We start from the raw sequence: 25,924 nt of genomic DNA, 5'->3' as shown, positions 1-25,924 counted from the left end.
CATTTTGGTTGGTGCTGTGCCCCAGGATTTTGTAAATGTGAATTGTGCCGTGGCTCAAAAAAGGTTGAAAATCACTGGTCTACCAAAGAGCTCACCCTAACCCTAACCCTAAACAAACAAACCTTTCCAAATAAAAGCCAAAAATTATTTCTCAGAAAAAAATATCCAATTTCAAATTTCCTTTAATTGCCACTAATAGAACACAAATGAAAAAAAAATTATTTCGGTGCAACAGTCAAGAGAGAAAAACTTCCTTACCAATTTCAATATTTAACGTAAAATACTTTCTGTAGTTTTTTTATAATCCTGACGGGCTAAAGACAAAATCATTTTCTGCAAAATAAAATAAATGTTTGAAAGACTTTTATTCTTTGAGTAAACAATAAATTAAAACTTTTCTTGACATGAAAGAGGCAACACTCGGACTCAGGCAACTTTAATTCAATATGTGCACAGCAGTCAGGTGTGACCTTTGACCCTTCAGAGTCCATTCAGTAGCTCAGCAACAACAAACAGGACGACGCGGAGGAATAAATTAAAACCCCAGAAAAACTCGTCAAGTAAAAAAAAAAAAAAAATCCAACTTCCGTCGCAACAAAAACATAAAGATTCAAATAAAAACCATAGAAAAGTCGGTTAGAAAACTCGTTAGAATTTCTTCTCCTGCGAAGCTGCACACGAATACTCTCTGTACACGCAAACCTTCAGTATTTACACTCTAATGGATCGATCCACACGCGTTCCGGAGGGGGCGGGGTTACACTTTAAGCCCCTCCTCAGGTCCTCTTTTCCAGCCAGTCAGCAGCTGCTGTTTTTGAACTCGCCGTTCTCAGTGATGGACAGTTTGGTGGGGTTGCCGGGGGGGTTGCCGGGTGACAGGCCGTTGCGGAGGTTGTAGCGCTCCTTCACCTGAGTCAGCGCCGCCATCAGCCGCGAGTTCGCCGCGTCGAGGGAGCCGATCCGCTTCTCCTGATTGGACAGAGACAGGTGGGGGGGCGGGACAAGACGTCAGTTCTGATGTTTGATTGGACGGCAGTTCCGAGCGTCTTTGACCCGACAGCAGAAAAACTGAAACGGCCCAAAAAGCTGAAACCAAAGAAAACGTGAGACGAAGCGCTGCTGGGATCAGAACCGCTTTGTGACCTCAGATTGACCTTGAGCCGTGTGGGGGGGGTCGGGGGGCAGCCAAACGGAAGTCAAACCAGTTCAGAGGTCAACACACCGGAGCAGCGAGGATCAATTAAGTCCCGTTGGTTCGGTACCAGGACGCCGTCACAAATAAAGCTGATAAATGTGGGCGGGGCCACTCGTTAGCCTAAATGTGTGCTCGCTCTAGCGGGTCAAATCGGGTTCGGTCCAAACCTGCTACACCTGTAGAGACGACTTTCTGCTACAGAAACACGATTTAATTGATTAAATAATTCATCAGTTGAATAAATTGATCCGAACAAACTGACATGAAACACTTTATCTGCTCTCTGATTGGCTGATCAGGTGTGTTGATAGTTCTAAAACGGGAAAAAAAAACAGAGTGAGGGGAGGTGGTGGGGGGGGAGGGGAGGGGGCGGGGCTACAGCCACTACTTGCCTGATTGGTCTATTTCACATCCGTTACTGACCTGAAATCAGTGAAGAGACGATGAGAGACACGACGAGAAGTGAAAACCAGCCGGACCGCGTTACCCACCGTCCTTCAGTCCCCCTGATGATGTCACTAATGTGACTCCGCCTTTAACTTCCAGGTAAGAGTTCATCCAGATCCAACCAGTGAAAAACATCTGATCACTGATCAATACCAGAACCCGGAGAAGTTCTTGGGTAACCTTTTGAGACCTTATTTTTGATGATGATTATTGATCATCTGCTTATTGATTGATGAAGGACCCTGACGGCCCAGTTGTCATGGTAACAGGTGTGACCCGTCTGATGTCCGTACCTGCGCGTCAATGATCTTCTGCTTGGCTTCGATCACGGCCTGCATCTCGGCGTGATCCCGCTTAAGCTCCTCCTCCACCGCCATCAGCCTGCGCGCACACACACACACACACACACACGCTAATCGTTTACTGGGCGCGCTGGCTTCGCCCGCCCCTGCGGCCCAGCCGGGCGGAGTGTCCCCGGACCTGCAGATGACGCTCTTCATCTGGCCGTCCTTCTCCTCCTGCTGCCTCCTCATCCTCTCCTCGCCGTCCTCCAGACGGCGTTTGTACTCCAGCAGCAGCTTCTGCATCTGCTGCTCCTGCGCCATCAGCCGCCGCTCGTACTCCTCCAGGCGGCGCCCGGAGGCGCGCAGGCGCTCCTTCAGCCGGGAGATCTCCAGCTCGTACTGAGGGAGCAGGGGGGGGGGGCAGGGGGAGGAGCTTAATTTAGCACCGCCGTCGCTAACGGGATCATGCAGCTTCCTGTGCGGCCGGCTAGGCGTCTCGTACCTTCTCCGTGTTCCCGCCCTCCTCTTTGCTCCTCGCTCCTCCCGCCCCTTCCTCCTCCTCCTCCTCCTCCTCCGCCTCCGGTTCCTCGTACTGGCCGTTGTTGAGCACCCACGCCGCCGTCCTCTCCACCGGGGACATCGCCACCGCCACCGCCTCCACCGGAGACGCCACCTGAACACAAACAAGCGTCGGCGGCGTGTTTCTCTGACTGTTTACGCGCCGCCACGTCTCTCTACTGTACCTGCTGCTTGGAGGCGGTCCTCGGGGGCGGAGCTACGTTCTCCACGGGAGAGGCAGTCTGCTGGCGGGCGGCGAGGCCGGCGGTGGGCGTGGGCTCCGTGTTGGCGCTGCTGCTGCTGCGTAGCGACGCGCTGTGAGGGATGGAGCGTAGCGTCATGGCCCCGCCCCCTCCCCTGCTCTGCTGCTCCACCTTGACGATGTGGGCGGTGCCCGCCGTCGTGCTCTGGCGTGGGACGGCCACCGCCGTGGCCGCGTGCCGGCGGGGCGCCGGACACTCCTCGCTCCGCGTGCTCCGCCTACTGCCCGACTCGTCCGGGCTGCTGCTGGACGGAGCGCGACCTTTGACCCCCAGCTGGCTGCCGGCGTCGTCGGAGTTGCTGTGGCTGTTGTGGGAGCTCTCGGTGCTCAGGTTCTCGGAGCTGGAGTCGTGGGCGGGGCGTGTGGGCGGGCCGTGGGCGGGGTTACTCAGGTGGTAGACGGGGTTCTGGAAGGACAGAGGCTGGAGGCTCCGCTGCTGGCCGAGCGGCGGGGGCGGGGCCAGCGGCCGCCTCACCTGCGGCGCGCTCTGCGGCTGACAGTCTCTGGGCGGAGCCTTGGCCTTGGGGGTCACGGGGTTGGAGTGGGGGTAGTTGAGCGGGGCGGGGCCAATGGAAGCCTGGGAGCCCGCCCTGCTGAGGCGAGGCGGGGCCTCGTGGTGCGATGGCGGCGGCGGCCCGTGCAGGCTGTGGGCGTCCTGCAGGTCCACCAGGGAGACGCTGCGCCCGTTGGGCAGCGGGTCGTCCCGCTCCTCCGGAGCGCGGACGGGGGGGCGCTGCAGGGGGCGTGGCCCCCGGACGTAGCCCTCCATCAGGTCGCTGACCGGCGACTGCAGGCTGCGGACCTCGCCGCGACTGCAGGAAGCGATGAGAGTTCAAAGGTCAGAACGCCTGTAATCTGATTACTCTCTCGGACGTGGACGATTGACTGCTAATCAGCTGATTGGTTACCTGTCAGCTGGGTCCTCAAAGATTCGCTGTAACCCTGACGACAGGCTGCCGCTGATGCTGTGGGCGGAGTTGTGGTCCTGGAAGCGTCGTAGCTGCTGCTGGACCGGCGTGGGCGTGGCCAGAGAGCGAGAGATGTCTCCCAGAATCCTCGGCAGCGGGCCCAGCTTCGCTACGGTGGCCTGCAGGAAGGAATTTTCACCCTGGGGTCGCCGGCGAGCGTGTGTGTGTGTGTGTGTGTGTGTGTGTGTGTGCGTGTGTGTGTGCGTGTGTGTGCGTGTGGTTTGAATGGAAGCACCAGGATGCATTGGTGATGGGAGGACAGCAAAACCAAAATGGTGGCAACAGATTGAATTGGCCAGACAGGAAGTGAACAGAAGGAGGGGGGGGGGAAACAAAACAAAAATGAAACCAACTACAACAACATGCGACTACGGATCAGAACACGCAACAGGAAGCCGAGCCATGCTGACACTCGGACAGGTGAGGGGGAGGGGCAGGGGGAGGGGGAGGAGTTAAGGCCATGCTGTGAAGTTCAGCCACGCAGCGTTAATGTGGTTAATGACATCACTGATGAAGAACTGATCATTAACGGCGATAAAAACAAACAAACACCTGACTCCTCCCCTTTCTCTCTCTAGCTGTTAGCTGCTAACGGCTAACGCCTGCTAACTAGGCTAGAACCATCTTTATTATGAAACGACGCTACCGCCGGAGACCCGTCCAAAGTAAGTAAATCTGTGAGTCATCACGCGCACACGCACGCACACACACACACACACACACGCACATACACACACACGCACACACACACACGCACATACACACACACGCACACACCTTGTCCAGCTGAGCGACCACCTCCCACAGCAGCGCGTGCAGGACGGACAGCTCGCGGCCGAGGTCGATGTAGCCCTCGTAGCCCGGCGTGCTGGACAGCGTCTCCGGGTTGGAGATCTCCGACAGGAAACGCATCATCCCCGCCCACTCGTGCTCCAGGAAGTCGTTCATGAACGCCATGTACTCCTCCTTGTTTCCAAACCTGCGGAGGACAAACGCCTCGAACCGTCAGAGAGAACGACGCCCCTGAAAGGTCGACTCCTCCCCGTTCAGGCGCGACACGGGGAAACCGTTCTCACTTGGTGAAGTTGGCGAGGTTCTGGATGACCTTGGCGATCAGCGTGAGCGTCCGGGACGTGCGGTCGTCCGGGTACTCCTGCATCAGGTTGAAGAGAGACGGCGCCATGATGGCGGGGCAGAGGAAGCGCAGGAACAGCGAGGCGCTGATCAGACGCTTGCTGATGTCCTGCTGGTGGCCTCGGGCGACGCACTGCTGCTTCCACGCCGCGAACACCTCCTTCAGCTCCCGGGGGAACACGCTGAGGAGAGAGGAGGTCACTCGGGCGTGGTCGACGTTCGGGGAGCGAGACGCCACGAAGTTCTGTGGCCCTTCAGCCAATCAGATCAATGCTGGCGAACACACTGGCAGATCAAGTTTAAACGGTTCCGACGCGTTTTTAGCTCTTCCTGCCAGCAGGGGGCGGGCTGATCGTTTCGGTGACTGGCAGTGGATCACGGAGCGGATCAATAACGCAATACTGATATTTGAAATGTTCAGGATGAACGGAATCGGCAAAAGTAATTTATTCACACAAATATATATATATATATTTTTAAATATTCGATTTTCCTTCAGTAAAAGCTGAATCCATTTCTGCGTACTCTAATGTGTACTCTGGCGTGTACTCTGGCGTGTACTCTGTGTACCCCGGCGTGTACCCCGGCGTGTACTCTGTGTACCCCGGCGTGTACCCCGGCGTGTACTCCGGCGTGTACTCTGTGTACCAGTAGGAGTTGATGATCTTGCAGAACGCCAGCTCGCAGCACATCTTCAGGTTGCTCTGGTGCTCCGACAGGTCGGCGCCGGAACAGCGGCCGGGATCCGCCTCGCAGTTCTCGTCCGACTCGTACAGAGCCTTGATGAACTCCCCTGGTGACAGGGCGACACAGACAAGCCTCACTCTCATTGGTCGCTTGGCACGGCAGCTGAACCAATCGCGGCGCCGGGTTCCGTCACCGGAATGAAACGGAAACCGTCGTCTATAAATAAACAAATGAAAGGAGCAGAAATCGTTTGAGGTTCGGAACCGATGTTGCTTCTGCTAAAAATAGTTCGACGGTAGAGATAAAGTAGAGCCTTCGGTCCACGGCCGACGTTTACGGGTCGTCCGTCAAGTTCTGAACTATTCTGGGCGTTTTATTTCAACCAATCGAGACGATGCAGCGAAGAGAACCCGATTTATTCTGGTTTCAGCGTTCTGAGAAGGAATGAGGATGACATCATGATAACGATGACGTGTAACACACGCACACACGCACACACACACACACACACACACGCACACGCACACACACGCACACGCACACACGCACGCGCACACACACACACACGCACTCACCGAGTGCGTCATGCAGGTACTTCTGTCCCACCAGCTTCAGGTACTCCTCGATGGCTTTGGTCGCCAGCGTGTTCTCCCTGAAGATCAGGACGTCGTGGTCGGCGCAGCGGTCGACCTCTGACATCACCAGGTCGGTGAGGAAGTCCTGCGCGGGGGGGAGGGAGGAAGAGGAGGAAGAGGAGAAGACGGCAGTCGCTACCTTCAGTAACAAAAAGCCACGCTGGCTGATGATAATCTAAGCTAGCCGGCTGCTAGCCGCGCCCGATTGGCTACCGGCGGTCTGACCTTTGCCCTCCCGGTGCTCTGCAGGATGCGGACCAGGGCGCAGGCCATCTCCTCCTTGTTCTTGACGCTGATGACGGGCTCCAGCACCGAGCACAGCGTGGAGTAGCTGTTGGTGACGAACTCGGCGAACTCCTTGTACTGCTCCATGGGCAGGATGGAGACGGTCTGGAAGCGGGACTTGATGCGGATCGAGGGCCCGCCTCCCTTGGCCTTGCTGGGGGCCGGCGTGCTGACCGGGTACCACTTCTCCACGAACTGCCGGCCCGTCACGCCCGCCACCGGGATGTTGACCAGCCCCACGTAGTTGTTCTTGTCCTTCTTCTTCTTCTTGTCCACGTCGCGGTACACGTGCACGGTGACGCTGCGCGTGGCGGGCAGGCCGGTGAGGTCGAAGTGCTCGCCCCAGAACAGGCTGTCGCGGCGAGTCTTGCTGGTGGTCCGGGCGTAGAGGACGTCGTCCAGGCACAGCTCGCAGAAATATCTCTTCTTGGGCGGCAGGTCTTTGGCTTCGATGATCCACAGCCGCAGCAGGTTCTCCGCCCGGCGACAGTTGTCCTGGAAACGCAGACCAGCGCAAATTAAAACGCGGGAACAAAGCTCGACGAAAGGTCGACCTGAAGGTCGGGGCCGCGCCGCACCTTGTTGGGTTGGATCGTCCGCCGCAGGTTTTCCATCCACTTGTCTCGCTCGGCGGCCGACGTGCAGCTGAAACACTTGCTGCCTCCGGAGAAGGTCACCTGACACGCGAGAGAGAGAGACGCCGTGACACCCGGGACCCTCTCAGCGGCGCCCCGGCCCGGGGACTCACCTCGAAGCAGAACTCCTGTCCCAGGATGCTGCTGTGCAGCGGCTTGACGAGCACGCCCTCCTCCATGTTCAGGTCCAGAGCCTCCACGGCGCTGCCCGGGCTCAGCAGAGACTCGTGGGACGTCGACTCCTTCAGCTTGGGGAGGCCGCGGGATCTGAGACGCGAGAGGACGGATTTACCGAGCTGCTAGGGGGCGCCGGCGAGCACACGGGTCCTCGGCGGCGTTCCTCGGCCGTCGCCAGCTCCCTCCGCTGTGGACGCCGCCGAGCAGCGCGCCTCCTTCACGAAGCCTCCCCGGTAAACAAGGTCCTGGGACGGCCACCGGGGGGGCGTTTCCATAGCAACAACCTCTGCTGGGAGAGCAGGCGCCAGGCAGCGGTGGAGTTTAACATAATGCTACCGTTACTGATCCGGTTTGTTTGGGCTGCCGTGTGATCAATGCTTCGATCGGCCAGATCAGTTCTGATCGGTTCTGATCGGTTCTGATCGGTTCTGATCGGTTCTGATCAATGATCTGATTCTCGGCCGTTTGGGATCGACGGGCCAGAACATTTGGATTGGGCGTGTAATCCTGCCGCTGCGTCCGAGGAGTTACGTAATCCTGGATTAGCGGACTGAGATTAACATCAGACCAGAACCACTCAACTACCGCATACTTTTACTACTGAAGGGTTTTTACTTGTGTGTAATGGTACTTTTACTTCAGTACGTCATCGTAGTACTTCTTTGTGGACTGATCACATCCGATAGACTCACGCATTTTATGACCTCGTGTCTATAAAAATTCGTTCAAACGTCGACTAGATGCACTAAACGTGTGTGTGCGTGTGTGTGTGTGTGTGTGCGTGTGTGTGTGTGCGTGCGTGTGTGTGTGTGCGTGCTGACTATAGTCGGCATCAGAACCTGACCGGGCTGCAGGAAGGGCTCGTCTCCCGATGGAAACCTGATCCCGTCGGATGAGGAAGCGCTCCCCGTGCATCCGACCGACCGGATCCAAACGACTAGAATCTATTCGACTTATTGAATACTCGGTCTATAATTATCGATAGATCAATCACGCTTCGAATGAGTCGCAGAGTTTTAACGTTTTGGCAGAAGCAGTTTTTTTTTCTTTCTGAGGCTTTTAAAAAGATGAAACTTTATTGATTTGATCCAACAAAGCGTCTCGTCAGAGGTTCACGATGAAACCGCCGGCCCAGGTGCGTCGGGTGCGTGCACGCAGGTAACAGACTACCCGCAGGGCTCTTTTCTCCGTGGACCAATCACAAACAACAAGAACGCCTGCAGTAGCAACGTGGACTCATCCCGCGAGCCGTCGGCGAATCGCGTTCCGCCGTTCCGTCGGAAAACGAGATGAGACAGAGATTGATGCGACCTTCGTCCTCCCGGGACCGCTGGGCGCCGCCCAGTCATCCCAGCGATGCATTCAAGTGCGTGTGGGAACTCTCGCCGTTCCTTTAAACGGTTTATTTCCGCTAGATCGATGCCCAACCTGGCAACACAACCGTTGGTCTTTGGGGCGACGGCCCGGAGTCTGAACGGGATCACACACACAACGCCGACATCCCATAATAAACAACACCAGAGGTGGTGGGAGATCCGTGCTGCACGCACACACGCACACACACACACACACACACACACACGCACACACACACACACACACACACGCACTGTCCTACCTGAACCTCAGAGTTCTGCAGAGCGGAGCTTGGGGGGGCGGCCCGTCCATCAGGAGCCGGAGCTCAGGGCGCACTGAGAGCGAGGAGGCGTGTCCACAACGCCACTGAGAGCGAGGAGGCGTGTCCACAACGCTGCTGGCTGTAATCTCCATACGACAACAGACGTGGCGCTTCATCGGCCGCAATGAAGGCGGGCCGAGCGTCAGAGTATTGCGCCCTGCTGCTGATTTTCCTCTCCTCTCTCTCTCTCTCTCTCCTACGCCCCCGCCCCCCCCCCCCCCTAAAGACTAATGACAACAAGACTCAGGTGTGACGTTCAGAGACCCGCCCCACTTCAGGATTCATCGCGTTCTGCTCGCTTTCCAGGCCCAGAGAAAGACCCAAACGCAGCAGAGTGCGCTGCCGGAGACGAGTCGGCCTTCCTGCCAGTAAAACCAGTAAAAGCACGGCCGGTGAGTGCTGGGAAGGCTGGGCGGGGCTAATGGAGGGAGGAAGAGGAGGAAGAGGAGCTGAGGAATAAATAAACCTTCTAGCGTTCTCTGAGCGGCCGCCGTGGCTCACGTCTCCCACGCACGCACGCACGCACACACACATGCACACACACACACACACACACACGCACACACACACACGTTCATCTGCAGTTACAGTCGACCTTTAGTTACCTGTCGGCGTCCGCCGGCCGGAACGCCGGCAGCCTGAAGCTCGTGTTCCGGTCCAGTTTGGTCTGACTCTTCGTCCTCTTAATGGAGCCTTTGAGACGTTTACTGAAAAAGCCCTGAAAGAGTCCAGAGCGAGGGCAGAAGGTTAGAATCTGCCCCCCCAGTAGAGGGCGGTCAGGAGGAAGAGGAGGTAGAGGGTGCTGATCGGGCCTGTAGACCTCAGCCAATCAGGCCAGGCGCTGACGTGTTTCACAGCCCTCGATCAGCTGATCATACCGTCTGATGGGCCGGCCGACACCGATCAATCGCTCCGCCTGTCACAACGAGAGCAGCGCAGGGAAAGGGAGCGGCCTCATTTCCTGAGCTATTAATACCCTCAAACGCACCTCCGTCTCCCCCCCCCCCGTCAGAATAAAGGAATCCACCGGAGGAACGTCAGAGCAGGCGATCAGAGCTATCGATCGGGGTTATTATACTGATGCTCCCGCAGCACGCAGCACGTCCCAGAATGCTCTCTGCCCGTCTGTCCTCTGTGAACTAAACACACCGCCTCTGAAGCGAAACGTCTGATCTGAAGTGACGTCAGAGATCGACCCGACGGCGTGATCAATCAGCGTCAGAGATCGACCCGACGGCGTGACCAATCGGCGTCAGAGATCGACCCGACGGCGTGATCAATCAGCGTCAGAGATCGACCCGACGGCGTGACCAATCGGCGTCAGAGATCGACCCGACGGCGTGATCAATCAGCGTCAGAGATCGACCCGACGGCGTGATCAATCGGCGTCAGAGATCGACCCGACGGCGTGATCAATCGGCGTCAGAGATCGACCCGACGGCGTGATCAATCGGCGTCAGAGATCGACCCGACGGCGTGATCAATCGGCGTCAGCGATCGGATGAAGATCTGTCAGCTAAATATAGAGTAATCTGATTACATGCTAGAAATCAGCTACAGTATGTAATCGGCTACTTCCCTGTGTGATATTACACGCCGCCGTCGGCTTCAGTTATTTCCTGTTGAAAACTCGCTCATGAATAATTAATGAGACGAGCAACAAGCTTGGCTCTGAACCCAGCAGACGCGTCTCAGACGAGGCGACGCCGTTTACTCACCGGCACTCTGAAGGGCGACGCGCTTGGATTCTCCACGGGCACGGCCTTCTCTGAACCCCCCAGACCGGAGAGGCTCCGCCTCCTCGGAGACCGCTCCTCGGACGCTTCTGCAGAGGAGGAGAGTTAAATCAACCACAGCGGCTTCCTCCTGGATCCCAACCAACGGCATCATCACCGGCGGCGACGGCGGCCTCCGAGCTTTGACAATGAGGTGGATGCATGGAGGACGCGGTGACCATGACAACGAAGCAGAATGAGAACGCGTCAGGTCGTCCGGGATCAATCAGGATCGGATGAAAGAGACTTTTAAATACTTTGATGTATTTTGGGAACGTCTTTCATCTCCTGTTGTTGGAAACGGTCTCTTTCTACGCCGATATTTTCCGTATCACGACGCAGCATAATTCGCTTAACGTAATACGACTTATGTCCGAGTCTCCGGACGACAAAACCCTCGGAACCGACCCTCAGAAGGTTCTGACCCCCTGAAGTTCTGCATCGTCGGAGCCCGTCAGAGAGTAGAAATAACTCGCCGTGTTTCGCCAGTCGTCGTTTGTCGCCTGACGCTAAGATGCAGAATGTCGCCGTGTGATGTGAACTCGCACGCCGCGCGTTGGGACACATCAAACAAGCCGAAGGGGACACGGGGAAGGAAAGGCTTCCGATTGGCCGTCAGTAGGCGCACGCTGGGCTCGCCATTTTTGATCGATCATTCAAATCCAGCAACATTTTTACGCCGTCTAGCCGATGAGTTTTGTGAACGCGGTGGGAACGTGTCCGCGGACTAGCGCCACCTGCTGGTGTGGAGAGCCATTTCAGCTCACGCAGATGCAAAACAATTAAATAAAAACATCCCTCCGTCCGTCCATCGGGCGTAAACTGATGCCTCCCAGTTCTTCCTGGGGGGGGGTCACAGTTCTGGGTCCACCTCAGACGCTGAATAATGCGCTCGGTGTCGTAGCTAGCTTAAGCTAAACACCGTCCAGCCGTCCATGCGGAGCGGTCGCTGGAGGAAATCCGATAGCATCTCCCGACATGCTAGCAGCAGCCAGTCCCAACGTCCCCGTTAGTAGCTTAGCTTAGCTTAGCTTAGCTCAGACACCAACAGGACCCAAACCTGAGTCTCTGCAGGAGCTTCAGAAACACCTCAGAACAGCAGATCAACGGCGTGATCGAGGCCGCCCTCGCAACCGTGGCTCAGCTCATCCGTTTTCTCCTCAAGACTGAAATAGAGAAACTAATTTCTCCGCTCCTTAAATGTGGCACAAGTAACTCGGTGCTGGCCCACATCCAGGGACTCGGTGCTGGCCCACACCCAGGGACTCGTGACACTAATCTTAGCACCTCGCTTCCTTCTGCAGCTAACTCAACGGCCGTCTCATCCGAGGATGCCGAGCGGCGCCAGAACCGGTTCTCCTCGCCGACGGGCACGTCTTCACGGACGATCCACACATGAAGACGAGGGCTGGTTTTCACGTCGCTGAAATCGAAGACGGCCGGACTCTCTTTTAGCTCCGGTTCGATCTCCTGGGGGAAATACGAGGCTCAGATTTCTTCTCCAGACTCGCGAGAGGAACTGCAGAGTCCGGAATAATTCTGCCGGTTCCTTCCTACAGAAAACCCGTCTCGCGTAATCATTTCATCTGATAGATTAAATGTTGACTGATAAAGACGAAGAAGAAGAGACACACAAGATGAAGTGTTTCTGAACCAGAAACTTCGGCGCATTAAAGCGTGAATAAACGCTCGATCGGCGGATTGGAGCGGCCCGAGTTCAGATTCCCATCAATCGGAGGTCGGCGCCGGAGCAAAGCGGCGGCAAACTGACGAGGATTCTCCGGAATCGCCGGAACAACTTTCAGCTATGAGACGGCGAAAAAAAAAAAAAAAAAAAAAGAAGCAACAACTGCTGACTCAGCGGGTCCAGATCGCAGACGTCTCCGAGACACAGACGCGAGACAGAGTGACGTTTGAATGGTATGAGAACGGAAACGTGCCGACGCCCCCTCAGCTCGCCGTGACGGAGCCGCAGTGAACGCAGCACGCAGCAGCCTCCCATCGCCGACGGCGACGGGGACGAACTTTGACGAGCGAAGGGAAGCGACGCCGGTCCCGAACGCCGCTTCCCTCCGCTCAAAGTTGAGGCAGCATGCCGCAGGAAGCAAGCCGGTCACATGACGCGGACGACAACACACAGAGAGAGAGAGAGAGAGAGGAAGAGGAAGAGGAGGAGACGGTACCTCGATCGCAGCTGTTCCCCATCATCTGAGGAGAGGACACACACAGTCAGACGGGATTGGCCGAAGCCACCTGTCGGCCAATCAGGTTAAGCTTCGGACGTCTTTCTGCGTCCCGTGAACATCACCGACCTGCCTCTCCCTCCTGAGCGCTGCGTCCTCCTCCTCCTCCTCCTCCTCCTCACGGTCCGTCCTCTACCATCTCTGCCCTTCTCTCTACCTCCCTCTCTCGCTCTCCGCTCAGCAGTAATTCTAGCCCTCTCTCTCTCTCTCTCTCTCTCAGGGTTTACTGCATTTATTCAATCAATCGCTCTCACTGTTCTGCTCTCTCTCTCTCTCTCTCTTTCTACGCTTCCTCATTTATCGCCGCGCTCGTAGAATAATACGTTTCACCCCCCCAGCCGGACGACGTAGGACACAAAACTCTGGGGCTTCATCTGATCTCCGTGTTAAAGAGAGAAGATTTAAATCTTCTGGTCTTAATCTGGCTCCAGTTATATTCTGGATCTGGATTATAATTCCTGTTTCAAGTCTCCAGTGGCTCCGGCCCCAACTTTTTATGCTTTTGCCAGTTTGAGATTTAACATCTTTAACGTGACATTTCTTGCCGAGCGGCGGCACCGACGAACGGGTTGAAATTAAACTGGTTTGTACTGGGAGGCCTCGAGTCTGCCGAGGGGAAGCGTGAACGTTTGTTAGCATCAAACGATGGATCCTCGATCAGAGCCCGACCAATAAAGTGCCGCGATGCCTTCAGGTGACTCTCGTGAGTGTGGGATTATCCACACGACGCTGGATTAGAGCAGTTACTGACATGGTGGCGTCTGGGGAATCGAACCCACGCCCGAGAGACGACAGCAGGTCGCTCCCCTCTGGGTCCCGCCTCCGTCCTCCTGCTGCTCTGCTAACGAGTTATTGATCAGAAGAGGTTTCCGCTCAATCGATCACTTCGGAGGATTCACCGGAGTCCCGTTTGACAGAGACGCCGCGATGACCTTCACGAACCGATGGTCCGGGTCAGAACCAGCGGGGGCGCCAGTGGGCTCACGCGTTTAGCCTAGCATGCTACACACCTGAGAGCAGGTCGACCTCAGAGGTCTGAAGGTCGTCCATCGACAGGATGACATCATTGAGGACCGCCGTGGAAAACAACGTGGAAACACCCCTACTGGCAGCCGACGGTAATTACACACCCTCACTACGGCCTGATTCTGACCCTTGACCCCCCGACACAGGTGGCAGGTTGTTGTGAAGAAGTGACATCATCAGGAAGCAGCAGAGGAATGTTAGGAATGCGTTAAGGTGCCGGCGTCTCGCCTGTGAGCGGACGCACCTGACAACGGGGGAAACACCGACGACAGGTGAGCTCCTGATCAATGGAGGCCTTTGTCCCCGCCCCGACTGACTACACCGTCACCATGGCTACCGTCCGTCTGCAGGTCAGAGGTCACAGCCGCAGTGTAAGCATAAAATACACAGCCAAAAAGTCAAAAGAATCCAAATGAAATATAAAACACACACACAAGCACGCGCACGCACGCACGCACACACGCACGCACGCACACGCACACACACACACACACACACACACACACAAGCACACGCACACACACACACACACACACACACACACACACACACACACACACACACGCACACGCCTTCCTGTCAGTGTGCAACTAGCAGTATTTGGGTAGTAGTGATGTACGTAGCTGCAGTATAAATGGACCTCAAGAGCAAATCCATACCTTAAAAATACTGCTAGAAGTAGAAATACAAAATAAATCAGTCTAAAACCACAGCAGGAGTACTACAACGTAGTTCTAACAGTAAATATATATGGATAGTTGTAGGGAAATAGTACTTCTACTGATACTTTTAACTTTGCGTTTTCACATACAACCCTCCAAAAATCGACGAGTCCTTTTGTTTCTCTGAGCTCCTTCACGCCGTTTGAAGTATCAGAAGTAATCGAGTACTTCTACTCTCTTGTACCGGTACTCTACGAGCACCGCGGCTGACGGCTCGGATAATAACGGCTCCGCCTCCGATCGATTGAAGCCAGCGGGACCTTCGTCACAACCTCACGTGCTTCCGAATGTCTCGAGCGACGCCGTGAATGACGTCACGTCAATTCGAACTGACGTCACGTTTGTTTGTCGACGTAAAAAGCAGAGACCTACCGCGAAGGTCCATCGCAGACGAGCGTTAACTCGTGTCCGGTAGAAGTCCGAACGCGCACCGGACACCGGGCGGGTTCACGTTATCAATCATCGACACGCACTTCCGCTCCGCGCTCCTTCACAATAAAAGTCGTCTGAGGAAACGTCAGCTTCGGTAAATCTGGAGCGTTTCCATCAAAGAAACGAAGAATTTAACATAATTAATAATTTATAAAATGAGTTATTAAATCTAATTTGTCATATTAGACGATATTTAGTCTAATTTCGCTGTTTTATTGACATTCACAGCTATAATGTGCCGTACTGAGTCTACACTTGCATTTTGTTGTCCTCATTTTATTCAGTACTATTTATTTATTTAGTCAAGAAAACAGCACTTTAACTTTATTTTCCAGTCACTTTAACTCTCAAATCTAACTTCCCTCTTCACGGAAATTATTTTTCTTTATTTTTTCTTATCTGTGAAAAACATGGCACAGTGGATAGCGGTGTCGCCTCACAAGGCGACACCGCTACCTGGAATAAAAAAACTAAAATGATAAAAGTTTCAAAATAACTCAATGATTTGGCTCAGTTTTTGAGTTTTGCTCCAGAAACTAAAGGTGACGGGTTCGATGCCCCCCCCCCCTGCCCCTTATATCTCCTGGAGGGGGTTTTGACGGCATTGGCGACGCTGCCATCACAACGGGGCTTCAAGCTGCAGCTTCATTAACTGGTTTTATTGTGACGTCTACGGACTGAATCAGGAGCGTTTCCAGGCTTTTAATTTGAAGGTGGGGTCGCAGGATGTGTGGGTTTATTGTGAAAGCGCTAACAGGTGGGAGGCAGACTGGAATGCGGCCGATCCAGAGCTCAAGTCAACCCAACAATAACAACAATACTCTCTGTGTGTGTATAAATATGTATTAAATATGTATTATTACGTAAAAGATGAGCGATAAATAAATAACCTCAAAACGCTCACAGTTCCCGCTGAAGACCCCGTGTGCCATCCCAGTACTCGTTCCCAGTAAACAGAGCCAGTTGGGAAATCTTCCTGTGAGCGACTCCGCAGCTCTGACACAACTCGGAGATGTTTGGATTGTGCAACGAGATAATAAGGTTTTACTGCCTGCAGCTATTTAAAAGAAAATCCCACAGGGGTCAGCGTAGGGGTCACGACCTCCGCTGCAGGTAGCAACGAGGTCAGGCGTGGCCTCCAGCTGCTTTCGCACACAGAGATCGTCTTCCTGTCGTCGGTGACCACGTCAGGTGACATCATGACGTCCCAGTTGCAGCTTCCACACTGGGAGGACGTCCTCCGAGTGTGGAAGTAAAAAACAAAAACAAGAACAACCAGCAGCAGAGGAAGATTCTACTTTCCTGTTTCATTAGTCCACTTCCCAGTCTGGATTCAAAACCAGTATGAATCCAGAATAAACCAGTATAAATGTAAAATCAAACCCAGTAAGATGGAGTACTGGTCCAGCGTGAAACAAAAGATCTAGCACTAAAAACCAGTTAGAATCCAGCATTGGGCCAGTTTATTTCCTGATTTCCTGCCAGTATAAATCCAGTCTAAACTGGTTATTAGTGTGGTCAAACTGGGAACATTAACATATAAATAACCCCCCCCCCCCCCGAGCTGGTGGGCAAGGAGGGGTGAGGGGGATTAAGGAGGTCAGAGAATGAATGAGGGTCCGTCCAATAACTGATCAATAAACCGATCAAACGTCTGAATGAAAACATGCCGACATTCCGGGTCCGGTCCGGTCGCAGAGTCCGGATGCCAAACTGAGTTCTGGACCCCTGCAGCCCTGGGCGGGAATCCCCTCAGCTCAGGCGTCCCACCGGGGGCAGCGGGGGTCAGTCCAGCTCCCTCAGAGGGACGGATGGACACTGGATGCTTTGTCCTCTGGACATTCCCCGGCCGCGGCAACGCTCCCACGCGGAGCGGGGAAAAATACAGGCGGCACCCGAACGCCTCATTATCAAAGCGGATTAGAAGCGTTCACCCGACCGAGTGGGCAGCGTTCAAAACGTTCAGGGAAGAACAAAAGAGTTCTTCCACTGCTGTAACACCCAGCTGCATGATGGGAAGCGTAGTACCCAAGGCTTTTGGAGTTGAATAAGTGGAATAAATCTCCAAACCTCCAGGATATTCCAGGAATCCAACAATAACAGTAGTATGTTGTCATGGCAACCATGTCCCCCCCCCCCCCCACACACACACCCACGTCTTCGGCCTTTACCTAACATGGTGGTGCCATCTGCTGGGAAGTCTGGGAACTGTCCCTCTGAGGGGACGCTGACCGTCCTGCGTAGACTCCGAGCCTTGGACGAGTTGGAGGGGCTGTCCTCACCTGCAGCCTGAGGAAGAGGAGGAGGAGGAGGAGATGACTGCATGTTTAATCTAGCTTAACATCCCTCTGGACTTCACTTATGTGGACGACCTCCACGTAAGAATAACGCGTCCTCAAGGACAGAAAATGTAACTTTTAAATGTGCTCGTTTGGACAAGGACATAAAAATAAAGTCTCACCTCGTCCTCCTTGTTCAGCAGGACGAGCTGGCTGTCCGTCAGGATGCACATCTTCCTCTCCCAGACGCCGCTGTCGGCGTACGGACTCTGACCGCAGGAGAAGCGGTGAGCCGGAGGACCTTTGACATCTGAGACGAGGAGGACACACGTCGTGTTTGTTATTCGGGTTGATGCGGCTCCTCCTCATCGCGAGCGGCAGTTAAACCTTCTAGAACATCGATGGAACCTTTATTCTCAGATCCCCGAAAGTCTTTTTACTTTTTTTATTTGTCCTGTATATTATTATAAATGAGAATCTAAAGAGGTGAACCTGCAGGGGGCGCTGTGCCTCTAAACTTCACCCTGATCTGCAGAACAGGTGAAAGTGATGTCTGGAGGACTCAGCAGTCACGTGATCTCAGCCGAGGTCAGAGGTCAGAGGTGGTGTGTTCACTGTCTCTGGCTACAGCGGGACAGTCCAGGTTCTAGAGCGATCTCCTGTTATAAGAACCAAACGAGGAGAACGCAGTCGGACGCTGCGCCGCCTTCGGGCCCGTCTAGCTTCAAACGGGTCAGGAATAAAGCGGCGCCGTGAAGCAGGTGGAGGCGGAGCTGGAGCGGCGAGGGTCGGAGCAGGAAGCAGCTGAGGAGCCGCGCTTTTCAGGAGTCTATTCCTGGCTCCGTACTAAATCATCCACGTCAAAGCGTGGGCCCGGAGACCCCCTGAGGATCTGAGGCGGGGGGGGGGGGGGGGGGGGTCACACCTGCTACCGTTCGGAGCCGCTGAGTGAAACGGCAGCGGCCAATCAGGAGGAGGAGGAGGTGGCTAATTGGTCGGCTTCCCTGTTCGGGGAGAGGAACCTCGCTCTTCCGACGAGACATGTGGGACGAGCCGGCGGGCGAGCAGGGCGGCCCAAAGGCACCGGTTCCTGGTCCAGGTGACCCGGTTCCTGCCCCGTTCAAAGGACGCTTCTGAGACATTTGTCTCTGTGAATAACTCCGGAGGCGTCCTCCGGCCGGCCGGCGGCGAACGAGTCCCTGCGGGTCTGGTCTCCATAGCGACCAGTAAATAGAGCAGGTTTGATGCAATCGCAGCCCGCTAATGACACATCGCAGCTTTATCCAGATTCAACAGGAGGGGGGGGGGGGGGGGGGTGAACAGAGAGGGGCGTGTCACTGACACACACACACACACAGCAGCAGAGGGCTGAAACAGGTCACATGACTTTACAACCAAAACAACATATCTCCTTCAGCATCGATCGATCGATCAATAATCCATCCAACATCCTCCCGTTAAATCAGTGTTTCCAGGGGAAAGGAGACGACCTGTCCAGTAATGATCCGTTGAACGTCCTGAACGTCCTCCGTGCTCCGTCGCTCTGCAAAGCGCATTCTCACAGGGAGGGTAGCTGGGAGGTCAGAGGTCAGCGGCGGCGGCCGGTTCGCGTTCCTCTGAACCAAACCTTTCTGAACCCGATCGATAAAGGCTTGACATGCGGAACCGTGGAACATTAGGATAAAACTGTGAAAAAAAAAGGATCAGAATTTCTGCGGATTCTTGTAAATTTATAATAAACAGTCATAAATTAATATATAAAAAATAATGTTTTTTGTCCGGGACCCACGAGGGTTTCATCTAACCGGATTAAACCAGACGACCCTCATTGGGTCGCTTCAGAAGGGAATGCACTTCAATTTATTCGAGCAGATTCGCGGCTCCAAGATCAGATATTTAACTCTTTTTTTTGTTTGTTTTTTAGAAATGACTTCATCTCAGATTTGTCTTTTCTCCTACCTCAGAACTCGTCGTCATGGCGGCGGACCCAAAACTCAGAGAGCAACGTTTTAAGCAATGAGGTGTTTTATTTGTCATCATGTTCTGGACGACCTCTGTAAGATGTGATAACGCGGCTCCGACCTTCCTCCTCCTCCTCCTCCTCCTCCTCTGAACAAACCACTAGCTCAGAGAGAAGGAACGAATCCCATCCAGAAACGCTCCTCCTCGCTGCTTTTACATTTAGCCTTTGAGGCGGGTCATATGGGCCGAGAAGCCGGAAAACAAGGCGTCCGTTCGACAGCCGGGTCACAAATTGGTCCGACTGGATCATTTTCATTTAATGCCAATATTTCAAAGTCAACAGTTAAATTTATCTTATGACAACAAGAGCTAATGGCTAATAAATTATTCAGCCGGTCTTTATTGGGATCATATTTATGTCACAAGAATAAATCTATAAATAAACTGTGTTTAAGATGCAAATATAAAGCTTATGAATATACCTTAATTATAACCTTTAAATATGGATATTTAAAAGCGACGGTTTGCAGACCGCCGTGACATTCCTGCCGGCACGAGTCGTCAGTTCTGTATTGAAACACACATTTATTATCATCTTCAGACTCAAAATGTCACATCTGCACGTCCTGTTCCAGCGGAAAATGCAATTAGCGTGACTTGACCCTCGAGCTAGCTGCTCGACTGAGCGTCACGCACTCAATGTTTTCGGAAGGCTAATTCCAAGATATTAATCGGCCTGAGAACTTTTCACGGAGAGAAAGTGACTCGTATGTAGCAATACTATCATGAGTCAAGTCAAAATGTGACAGACAGATAGATGGATAGACGGATAGACTGATAGACGGATAGACAGATAGACAGATAGACTAGACAGATAGAGATAGACGGATAGACTGACAGACGGATAGACGGATAGACGGATAGACGGATGGACGGATAGACGGATAGACGGACAGACGGACAGACGGACAGACGGATAGACGGATAGACGGATAGACGGATAGACGGATAGACGGATAGACAGATAGATAGATAGACTAAGTGAAGTTATTTCTAACCCCGGTCCAGCCCCCTTCTCCCCCCCCCCCGCTCCTACCGGACTCTCCTGATTGGGCGTCAGGGTCGTCCCTCAGGACTCTGCCGATCCTCCGGTAGAATGAGGCGAGGAAGTTGCTGATGGGCGTCCCCCGTCGCTCGGACTCTGATCCCACCTCCCTGCCCTGATGGCCGTCTGGACCGGGTTCCGACATGGACCTGAGGTAGGGGAAGATTCTGCGTAGCGTTCCTGGTCTCGTCTGGCCTCCGTTGCCCGTGGAAGGCTGATCGCCGCTCCGGTCGTCTGCGATGAACCTGGGGAGGCTGAGCAGCCTCGAGCTAAGGCGCTCTCTGCTCTGCCCTTTGCCCTTTGGGGCGGCCATATTGGTCGCCGTCGGCGCCAGGCAGGCGTACGTGTTCCACTTGTATCTGTCCAACGGCTGCTCAGGCGCTGGCTGCCGAGGCGTCCTGTGATGGTGCCAGTGGTAGGGAACCTGGACTAGATCCTCACACCCTTCCGGGGGGGTTCGACCTCTATTCATGCTGCGTCACACGCCGACTTCCTCCAGGCAGCAGCGAGCAGATGGACGAATCCAGAAACAGCTGGTTCGACGACAGCCGCGACCTCAACGCGGACCCGAGAGGAACGTTTCTGTTTGGGTTTTCTTTCACGTCGACTTGGAGACGGCGTCTTTCTCAACTGGCCGGGGCGGCTCTCTTCCTGGGAGGAAGTGGAACGTCAGACTCAGCCAATCAGGGTTCACCGAAGAGCAAACCAGCAGACTGTGGTTTCCCCTTATGCACAGACTGGCAGTCTGGCGTGCGTGCTTTAAGAAATGCAGTTCCATCTCAGCGTCACTGTGGGAGGTCTTTCAACTGTTCCTGATGTTTCCACGCCGACGACAAGGAGGAGAAAAAAAAAAACGAGTAGACAGTCGGTGAAAACCTGTCCCCAGAATCACATCGGTGTCATCGAGAGACGGTTACTCTGCACTCAGACAGGAAGTAGGAGCGATGCCCCCCGCCCCCGAAAAACTTCATCTGTCATGAGGGACGAAAGACATTTAACTCCGCCGATGACTTAACACGTCGACGCAGCAGAAGGAGGAAGTGTCCACATGTTGACTCACACGGAGACGAGGAGGTTCGTTGTTTCCACGCCACGTTACATTCGTGGTTACAGCCGTCTGAGTCACACATGTCTGCAGCAACTAGAAGGTCAAAGGTCAGAGCTTCCACTGGCAGACTTCTCTTCTTGAGAACCTAAAATTAGAGTTCTGGGAGTCGCCGGTTTCGGTCGGGCTCCGACTCCGGAATGGATCGACGGGAGGTAGAAGAGGATTTGGTTTCCTGCTAAATGTGAGGCGGCGGAAGATAAACAGACGTTTAGAATGTTCAACGTATTCTCTGCGTCTTCGGCGTCTCCCTGTTGTCCAAATGAAAAGACAATATCCAAGAAATGTAATGATTTAATGAGGTTGATTGGTCAAATTCTCTGCAAGTGGAGTGAAGGATTCTGGGACGTGACCCACATGTCGGCCTTCACTGGATACCGAAGCGGCCGGTGTCCACGGCGACGACGCATCTAGGTCAGAGATAAGACGAGCTGAGCCGAGGAGACCTCCAGCATTTAGCCAATCACAGCCTGAGCCCAAATGTCATGTCCCGTCACAAAACCCCGAGGAGCAGCAACAACCGACTAATCGATCGATCGATCTACTGATCTCACATCACAAGGATGAGAATATGTTTCAACAACAGGCTTTTGTCTAATTACAGGAACAAAAGTTGACAGAAGGACACGATGAATAATCAGATCTAAACTAAACTAAAAGTTCGGGGTGGCCAGCAGGGTGTAGCGCTCGGACAACACCAGGAGTCGGGTTCATTTCCTGGCATTAATGTCTGACGGGACAAACATTCCTGCTCCTGAAAACGCGTGCAGCGAAAGGAAATAGTTAATCAGGCGGAAAACACGGAAGAGCGACGGAATCACAGCAACAAAAAAATGTCCCGGCCCTGCGGTTCCATTAGACGGCACTTAGTCGGCTCCTCGTCTCCATCCAGCCGGAAACCAGGAGCGACACCCGGCATCAGCAGCCCCCCCCCCCCGGCTAAAAATAACCATCAAGAGAGCAATGGATCAGCCGCTGGATACCAACAGAGGGAGGGACAGGGCATTCAGGAATCCTGGCTCAATCTCCCACAAGCCCCTGCTGCGGGGCGGCGGGCCCTCGCCGCCGTCGCCGACGTGAGGACAGACGTCAGCGCCAGAAAACGAGACAGGAAACCCGAGTGAAGGTCGCTAAGAAGACGTCCTAAAGAACGCTTCGCTTAGAATGGACGAAAGTCGGAGTCAGTCGGAGCCGACGTTACACGCTTGTGTTTCATCTTCAGAGTTAAGACGTCGCTGATGTTAAAACGATTGATCTGTAAAGCCCAGAGCTTTAAACCCCGATCACGTATAAAAGACTGGAGCTAGACTACTTCCTGTTTAGCGTTGACATGTTAGCTCGCTCATGCTAGCTCACTTAAACGCCGTAGAAACGTCTGTGGGCTCAGAAACGTCACCTGACCTTCGACAGGGGCGAGGTTCTGTTGTTGGGTGAAACACGCTATCAAACCGCTGCCATTCGGAGGGCGAGCTCGCCGAAGCTCGCCGAAGCTCCTCCCGTGTTTTTCCACCGCGCGTCCTCAAATAGACGGCGGCTTATTTTGGTCCAGAGGAGCTCGAGGCTTGTTTTGTTTCGCAGTGGAAATCCTGCCTCGACGCCCGCAGCCGTCCTGATAACAGCCGTCCTGGAAGGAACTTTCCATTTCCTCCTCTGATCGGCCTCCATTGTCCCACAGACCGCCGCAGGCCTGACCCCCCCCCCCCACCCCCGACTTACACCTCCAAGCCAATAAAAGCACTGAGGATTTATACCGTTTTCACACGGCAGCCTCAAAGGAATCAACCGTCACGATGGTGGGGGGGGGGGCAACCCTCCAACCCACACGCCTCACCCCCCCCAGGTGTGGACACAACAAAGTCCCACAATCCCCGTCCACCTCAGCGGGCGGAGGGGAAGGTCCAGTCCTGATCCCAGAACCTCCCAGAGGGAATGTGGAGCATCTCCAGACCAATGTGGGATCCATACCGATCAATAGATTCGTTTCCTTGCTGAGAGTAATGATCATTTAAAGCCTCGGGTCGACGGCTTGTTGAACGAGATCAATTAAAAAGAAAAGAAGAAAAGAATCTTGAATTTTTCTGCTCGTCTCAGATTTACAGCTTCTGATCTGAAAGGGCAGAAGACGTGGCGGTCCAGGGAGAAAGGTCTGAATGGTGACTGCTCACACCGGGGGGGGGGGGGGGGGGGGGGTCTGTGGTCGGCTTTAATAGGCTTAAACACAGCAGCAGCCTTTCTCCAGTTAAAACGCTGCTGATGCTTTCAGCCGACGGACGGATTAGAACAGCCGAGATCAGCGCATCCATTATTATCGAAGCGGTCAGCCGATCAATAACGGCCCACCGGATGGGGGGGGGGGGGGGGTCGGTCCTCCTTAGATCGACTACAACGATCCCCCGGACATCCAACCTTTGTGCTAAAACAGGCTAAACGTGTCCCGTCGCTTCCCGACATCGAGATGTTCTCTCGTCTAGAAACGTTATAATTAAATACGTTTTACAAATATATCCGGATAAAGTTGATTTATTTATGATTTCAGGGGGTTTAGCTCGACTAGGATTATTTGTAAATGAAACTGATTATAATAATAAGTGTAATTGCTATATTTAAATATGAATACAATTCCTGAGTGAACCTGTAAACGTGATAACATTCCATCTAATAAATATATTCTTCATCATCATCATCATCATGAGCCGCTGACCTCGGCCTCGCTGACCGAACACGAACGTCTCATTTGGACATTTTTCCCCGGTGAGGTGCTCGTGAAGCGCGGCGGCCATTGTTGGATCTATTTGAGGTATGTGATGGTTCTGATGCCGGGCCGGGTGAGATCACCGGCACAAAGTGGGTGCTGACATCACACTGTGCCAACTGGGGGGGGGGGGGGGGGGGGCAAACATCCTGACACAGTCCTGCTTCCACAGATACCGGTGCTGCGTTCGGGGCCTGTGCTTAGATCGGCCACGAGGACTCGCAGAGAAGATTCATTTAATTTTAAAACCTACATTTATCGAGTCCCACATTAGATCCCGGTGCTACAAACAGCTTTCATGAGGAGCTGAAACAATTAATCAAATAATCTAAACAGTGATAAGTAATCAATTTATTTATATTCATACATTCTGCAGCCCGAAACTATTTGGAATCCACGCTGTGTCTCAAGATCGCGGATTGATAAACTCAACCGATTCCCAGCCGAGGGTCGATTGACCCTCAGAGTGAGATTCTGTCACGGAGAACAGCTTTGGCTGAGAAACGGAATGGGACATGAACCCACAACTCCAGATTCACCCCCCCAGCATGGAGAACCACAACAATGACCCCCCCAGTGTGGACATTTACCCTGCCTGAGGACAGATGTTTTATGGGTCCGACCTCATCTTCAGTACCGGACACCGGACACCCCCCCGCCTGCGTGGCCGCTGTCCTTACCGTACACTCGGAGCCATCCCTGCAGTTGGGACACGGTGTCCCCCAGGATACGGTCCACAAGTGGGTCCAGGAGGCTCGGTCCTCCGTGCACGGAGTCCACGTCGCCCGCCAGCGAGTCCGTCTCCATATCCGACACGAGAAAAAAGTTCCGTTCTTACCAGAAGTGAATAATTAATCTGGAAATACGGGGGGGGGTTCGAGTCTTTAGACGGCGCTACGGAGCGGTAAAAGCCGACATAAGGTCCGACCCCACGGGGGCGAGTTTTAGTTTTAGCCGCTAGCTAGCAGTTAGCCGAGGCAGCCGGCGGCGGTCCGGCAGCCCGGCTGGTACTCCCTCATTGTTCCGCTGTCCCAGGCTACCTTAGCGGGGGGGGGGGATATTAAACTCCGAACAGAAGGGCGAAAAACTTTCCTTCCTCGTCCGGAAATGGCCGTCCAGAAGCGGATGTTAAATCCCCGCGTGAGCCGCTGGAAGTGAGCGGACTCACACAGCGGTCAGCGGATCCCCCGGCCGGCTGCCCCGCCCCTCCCCTCCTCCGAGCAGCGCACGAGCTCGAGAGCCGGCGCGCGCTCGGGGGCTCGCGCCGCGGGGCAGATGAAAGCGCGCAAGCCAAGTGTGGGGACAAGGTCGAGCGTTCTTTTTTTTTTTACTCTGTAGTAATACTGCAGTAATAACGATACCACACGCTACAGGTACTTCATTACGAGTGAAAGTACAAGCATTAAGGGTTCAAATACTCGACGGTTACAGTTGGAGTACAAATAAAACACCATTCAAACACAAACACAAACACGCGAGGAATGATTCAATGGAAAAAAAGTTCCCACCTGTGAATGAGGATTTAATGAAACGTGACGTCAGCCGATAGAATGGACTCCTGTAATAAGTTCCTAAATT

General features: G+C 54.0%; 1 protein-coding gene across 1 annotated transcript; it reads right to left on the bottom strand.

Moving 5' to 3' along the window:
* Window positions 1-348: 348 nt before the first annotated feature.
* On the bottom strand, window positions 349-20,961 carry rasal2 (RAS protein activator like 2). The gene is made up of 18 exons (XM_068749347.1): window positions 20,481-20,961; window positions 17,605-17,732; window positions 17,315-17,432; window positions 10,664-10,770; window positions 9,551-9,663; window positions 7,204-7,357; window positions 7,034-7,132; window positions 6,396-6,950; window positions 6,111-6,255; window positions 5,497-5,641; window positions 4,791-5,030; window positions 4,492-4,693; window positions 3,655-3,854; window positions 2,670-3,558; window positions 2,429-2,599; window positions 2,123-2,325; window positions 1,936-2,023; window positions 349-969 (listed from the first exon to the last, which is right to left on the bottom strand). Exons 1-18 carry the CDS (start codon window positions 20,959-20,961, stop codon window positions 799-801), a joined length of 4,209 nt encoding a protein of 1,402 aa, XP_068605448.1. The 3' UTR covers window positions 349-798.
* Window positions 20,962-25,924: the final 4,963 nt, after the last annotated feature.

This window comes from Brachionichthys hirsutus, chromosome 15, assembly GCF_040956055.1.
Source record: "Brachionichthys hirsutus isolate HB-005 chromosome 15, CSIRO-AGI_Bhir_v1, whole genome shotgun sequence".
NCBI classification, from domain to species: Eukaryota; Metazoa; Chordata; class Actinopteri; order Lophiiformes; family Brachionichthyidae; genus Brachionichthys; species Brachionichthys hirsutus.
This window is presented reverse-complemented; position numbering and strand designations above follow the sequence as displayed.

Coding starts and splice junctions, on each gene's coding strand:
- rasal2 (XM_068749347.1), bottom strand. CDS start 20,961: ATGAATAGAGGTCGAACCCCCCCGGAAGGGTGTGAGGATCTAGTCCAG. Junction 6,951..7,033: donor GGACGATCCAACCCAACAAG/GTGCGGCGCGGC, acceptor CTGCGTTTCCAG/GACAACTGTCGCCGGGCGGA. Junction 3,855..4,491: donor TGGTCGCTCAGCTGGACAAG/GTGTGTGCGTGT, acceptor CGGCGACCCCAG/GGTGAAAATTCCTTCCTGCA.